The 6000-nt window shown below is 33.1% G+C and overlaps 1 protein-coding gene across 1 annotated transcript in view; it reads right to left on the bottom strand.

Annotated features, from left to right (window-relative positions):
- Positions 1-6000, bottom strand: part of DIAPH3 (diaphanous related formin 3) — a 556802-nt gene that overhangs the window by 167474 nt on the left and 383328 nt on the right. Inside the window, 1 exon segment of the mRNA XM_006159773.3 lies at positions 4037-4172. Within this exon segment, the coding sequence (XP_006159835.1) occupies positions 4037-4172 (136 nt within the window).

The following is a 6000-nucleotide window of genomic DNA, read 5'->3' as shown; positions in this document are numbered from 1 at the left end:
CTTTCAGAAAATTTCAAAATATACAGCACATATTTAACTCAGCTAATTAGAGGCTTTGGGAAGTCTTGTTGGGTGAAAATCTTACATTTATTTGAGACCAACTTATCATGATTTGCAAACCATGTTTAGGAAGAGAAGTATAGAGAACATTCCATAAAATAATCTGAAAGGTCAATGAACTCTATGATTAACAAAAGATGCAATGAAACCTTTTTTTAAATCTACTTTTAAAAATAAAAACATTCTAAACTATTTTTAAAATGAATAAAAAAGATAATGCCCTCAACTTAAAACTATCTATCTTAATGCAACATAAATGAATTACTAATCACAGCTGATGGTTAAGTATTAGAATAGTATCAGTAAAAGTCAAAATTCACCCTAGTATATAAAAATCTATATATTAAATATGTGTATAATTAAAGCATAATTATAAATATGTGAGGTAGAGTCAATTAAAGATAACTCAAACTAGAAAAAGTTGAAGTGGATATAACATAGCTAAAAGGATGACTGTCTGATTCTAAAGGTGATTTAGAAAATCACAAAGGATTATAATAAAATATTATAGAGCAAAAACAAAACACTTTTTCATTTGTGTCAAGATATAAAAGTAAAAAGACAAGTTGTGAAGAGATATGTTAAGCATAATGAACTAACTTGTGCAAATCAATGAAATAAAGACTAAGACAACAATTCACAAAGGAGAAAATACATATAAACTATAAAAACTGAAAATATCCAACTTCAGTAGTACCCAAAAAGATGCAAATTAAGATAATGAAACACCTCTTCAGTTTATTTAAAAAATGTTAAAAAGTGAGCCACTCAACCAAGGCACAATCATAAACCAATGTTGAAAGTCGAGGAAATTAGAATAACACTTTTGAAAATCAATTTGGCAACATGCATCAGATGTCTTAAAAATATTTATACTTCTACTCTCATTTACTTATTTATTTTATTTTACTTTATTTTATTTTGCAATCGAGTGCGTGAACTCACAGGAGAGGGATAGAGAGAGAGACAGACAAGCAGACAGACAGAGACAAACGCACAGCACAAGGGAGAGAAAGTGAAAAATCACCCCCACAGAAGGAAGGAATGGCGACACACAATCCTTTCTCCTCTATTCTCTTCTTGGGATTTTTGGCACATGTGACATGATTTACAAGTTCCCAGGGAGACTTGAACCACTCAGTGGGTCATGTGGGATCCAACTACCTTAACCTCCATGCCACTTGCTGGCCCAATTCCCTATCTTAATAAAATAATTAAAATCATTTTCTAAGTCTTTATGCATAAATATATTTATCACAATAAAGAGTCAAAAATAAACTATTGTTCTATGATTTCATTACTGACCAATGGATGTTTAACTCATTATAGTATATCCAGTGAAATAAATGACAATGATATTAAGAATTATAAACTATAGGGAACCCGCAGTTAGCATAATGGCTATGTTGCTGGATTCCCACGTAGTCGACGGCGGTTCGTGTCCCGGACCCAGTGGCTTAGAACTCACGCCGGGCGCGTGTGCGTGCATGCCCAAGATCCCGAGAGAAGAATGGAGGAGAAGGGATTGCGGCGTGACCATCCCCCCTGGGGGGTGATTTCTCACTTTCTGTCTCTCTGTCTCTCTCTGTCTGTCTGGCGAGCGCACGCACCCTATAGTGAAAAAACCTCTCAAAAAAAAAAAAAAAGAATTATGAACTATAATAACATCAAACACCCAGAAAGTTCAATAAAAGTGAGACACTAAATTGTACATTCACAAGGTTCATAGCTATTCTTAAAATGTAGAAAAATTTAAAAGTAAAAGAACACTGTGCTGGAGCTGGCAGGTGGCGTGGTGGTTAAGGGTGCTGGACTCCCTCAGTGCTGACTGCGGTTTGAGTCCTGGACCTGGCGGCTTGCTCTCTCACATTTCCTCTCTCTCCCTCTCTCTTTCTGTCTCCCACTCTGCCCCTTTCTGTTCAAATTAAAATAAATACATAAATAAAGTTAAATAAAATAATTCCTTAAAAAAAAAGGAACACTGTGCCAAAATGTTAACTGATTTGCTGAATAGTGTGTGATTATGAGTAATATTCTTTTGATTTACTACTTTTTACACATTTTCAATAATGTAAAAATGTTATTTTTAACCTCGGAAAATAAAATGAATTGTTCTTAAAACTGGAAATTTGCTTTAGAAGAACTACAAATTTAAATGAAAACATTCTTAAGATTACATTGGAAGTTTTATTAAAATTTTTGCATCCTATGAGCTTTCAATGTTTTAAATTGATGCAACAGAATTCCTGTGAGGCTCTCTGTGATAGTCCTTTGAGTAAAAACCACAAAGCCAGCTTCCATCAATTACAGTAATTCATCTAGAAGACTCCTTAGCTAACACTAAATGAGTTAATATTCAAATACCAGAATGTTCCAAAAATTAGACAGTAATATATTAATATAAAATTATTTCCAGAAGTATTATTTAAAATCAGTGCTAACCTAATCCTTTCTGATCTGTGCTTTTGTTAATACTTCACGATATTTTTGAGAACAATCTCTAAATTTTAAAACATAAATAATTGTGCTTAGATGACTTCTCTTTCCTGGAAGAAACAAGCATATTACATTGAAGACTCTGCAGTCCTAAATTGTAAACTATGGTGATTTAACAGTGAAGGTGACGGATTTTAATTAAAGCTTTTTGCAATCCTTAGTGGCATGGAAGTGGAAGGGACAGAATTTTCAGAAAGTAAAAATGTAACTACAATTTACTTAATTCTTTTGCCTCTAAGATAGTGAGATAGTGGTAGCTTTTAGCTTTGGAAAAAATATGTGTGCTTCTTTAAAACTGTAATTTCTTTTCTGTTTTCCCAAAAAACATTACACAAAACTTGAAAATACATATATAAAAGTAAGACAAAATGGTATAGTGAGCTCGACTTCGCCCAATTACTGATTACCCAACTTCAGCAATTATTATTTATAGTCAACCTTCTTTCACTGTAAGCCTGTCTATGTCTACTTCCTATTCACTCCAGACTATTTTGACTTAAACACCAGACATCGTGTATTCTTGTCTGTAAAATTTCAGTAGGAGTATCTAAAAGATACTTTGAAACATATGACAACAATATTTTACGTCTACAAAAAAAAATATTTGAATTTTTGGGGTAGTTTTTTACACAGTTATTTATTGGGAATGGAATACACATAAGTTCCATATACCATATACTGAAAATGTTTAATACCTCTCTTAAATCTCTATTAATCTATAAGTTTTCCCATCTCCCTCTCTCTCTTTTTTTTTTTTAAGGTTTTTGCCATAGGGCATGTACACTTGCTGGAGAGTAACAAAGACAAGGAAAATGAGAAATCACTCACAAGGGGGGATTGTCATGTTGCAATCCCTTCTACTCCATTCTCTTCTCAGAATTTTGGGGCATGCACACACACATGCCTGGCATGCTTTTTGAGCCACTGAGTCTGGGCTTCAAACTGTGGTTGGTCATGTGGGAATCCATCACATGCCACCTGATGGCTCCATCCCTCCATCTCTTTTTTCTTTTTTTTCTCCCTCTCTTAGAATACTCTGTTAAGGATATGAGGTATCTTCAACTATAGGTAATTCTCGTAGTTCCTTATAGTTTTTAACTTACTAATTGACATTCATTTTGATAGACTGGTTATCAAAGTACTAGCTAAAGAAAATTGAATATACTGGAACCAGAAAAGTAGACCAGAGGACCAAATCACCTCTTAATATTAGGATGAAGACACTATTTGTTAGTAAACTGAAAAAAGGAAAGCTTGTTTAAAAAAAGAATTGCTCCATAGTTTAATGATTAGGTTGTTGGGAAAGTCATGACATATTTTTCTGTTTTTCTATGCAAAAATGTGTCATGACTTTCCTGACAATCCAATACTAAATAAGTGATCACATTTTCTTTTTTTGCCACATACAACAAAATGCTAAGACAGTAACCAGTATAAATCTTAAATAGACATAGTATAAATTGAAATGTAGTGTACTCACCAGTCTTCATTTCTAATAAACGCTTTTTCTTTTGCTGGCGTTCAAACCGTTCTTTCTCTGCTAATTCTTTAGCGATTCTGGCACGTTTTTCTTTTTCCTCTGCTTCTCTTTTTTTGATGTTATCCTTTATTGCTTGCTATTAAAATAAATTTTGAAAAATGATCAATTTTAACCCAGTGGTTTCACAGAGTGCAAATTACCAACGTGAAATTATACTCAAGGTAGAATGGTGATTAAATGTCTTCTATTGACTAGATAATGGTCAGTTCTTATATCAGTAACAGTCTTTTAGAAGATACACATATAAACCCCTGTTAAATGTATTGTGGATCTAAAAATACAACTGTTCGCTTAAAACGCCTGATTCTTAGTAGAATTAACTAACTAAATGGAAGAAGGGAGACAGCAACTAAAAATAAAAAAAGCACTTAATTCACAAATCAAATGTGTTTTCATATGTACACATTTATATTTCAAGAGTGTCAAGCAACCGTATTACAGTCTTCTATGCTTCCTCCATCAAGTAAATTATCGCAGACAAAGAAGATAGTTGAAGGACTGATAGAAAAGAGCTCAAATTTTATAGTGGCTATTATATATTATGACCAGTCATTTATACAATTTTCTCAGACAAAGAGAAGTATAAAAAAAAAAAAAAAACTTGAAGAATATTTGCCATTTCTATGCTAGGTCCTTTCACTGTTGATCAATAATAATATGCTTATAAGAAGATAAGTTATAGCTACTTTTTTTTGAGTTCTTTTTGAAATTCTTTTTAAGTTTATCTTATACATTCAATCACTGTATATCGCAACAGCTTGTAAAATTAATTTTCCCAGCATAAAGTTTTACACAAATGAAGAAATGTCTTGAATGTGGCACTAGAGGGAATTAGCAGGCAAACACAAATTTTACTTAGTACCAACAAACAGCCTAGCAACCTGTTATAATCTCCTGTGGAGACTGTATTTAAGTGCCAATGAAACTAAACAGGTCATCATGTTGCTGGTCTGTCACCCATGGTATTAAATAGAAAAGTGTATAATTAAACTATAACTAACAAGCAGGTGGCTAATGTTATTTGGAGAGAAGCTCTCATCGATTCTTTACTGTAGTACTCTTATTTTCAAGCTTAGGGATAGCCTAAGTTCTTCATTAGAGATCAAATAATGAGATTTATTATTGACTTAGGCAAGGAAAAGTATAAGGAAAACAATGAGGAGGAAAAAAATAGATTAGAGGGAATGTTAACTTGTGCATGTTTCCATTCATTCATTAATTCTTAGTGGCTACTAAAGGATATTGTTCTAAGATTTTGAGAGAGATTGAATACACACACTCTCTAAAATATGTTTACATACATATGGTAAGAAATGGCAGGAGGCAGACAAACAACAAAAATTTGATATAGTACTATTAAAAAAATGAAGCAGAGTGACATGATAGAATGCCTGAGGTGTTTTTGTACATAAGTCATTCACTTTCTGATTTGATTCAAGCTCTCTTCAATGTCCATAAGCTTGTTAGGTGATAACACGGGGGAAGAACATTACCAGGCAGAGGAAAGTGGTAACACAAAGACTACCGATGGGTTCGGGAAAGAGAAAGGCCAAAACAATGGTATAAAAAGAACACAGAGATATCCTCAGGGTAGGCTATCTAGGATATCTAGCTCATTTAGGATCTTCTAGGCCAAAAGAGTGAGAATGGATTTTCTTCTAAGGGTATGGACAACAATTGGAGATTCTGAAGCAGGAAAATACAAGACTAAGTGCTCTATGATATAAGAACCAATCAAACACCTTTATTTCAAGCTATCTTTTCACAGATATTTCCATAACACAGAAACTTGGAAGACAGAAGTAGCAATTTCTTTTTAAGCAAATGGATGTGTTCACTGTATAGAATGAAAGATTGGGGCAAAAATTGAGTAGTTTTACTATCTATTACAAAAGATGGGGTTA

The sequence above is a fragment of the Tupaia chinensis genome, unplaced genomic scaffold (genome assembly GCF_000334495.1).
Source record: "Tupaia chinensis unplaced genomic scaffold, TupChi_1.0 Scaffold000654_1, whole genome shotgun sequence".
NCBI classification, from domain to species: Eukaryota; Metazoa; Chordata; class Mammalia; order Scandentia; family Tupaiidae; genus Tupaia; species Tupaia belangeri.
Note: the sequence above shows the minus strand (reverse complement) of the source record. Positions and strands in the feature narration are given on the sequence as shown.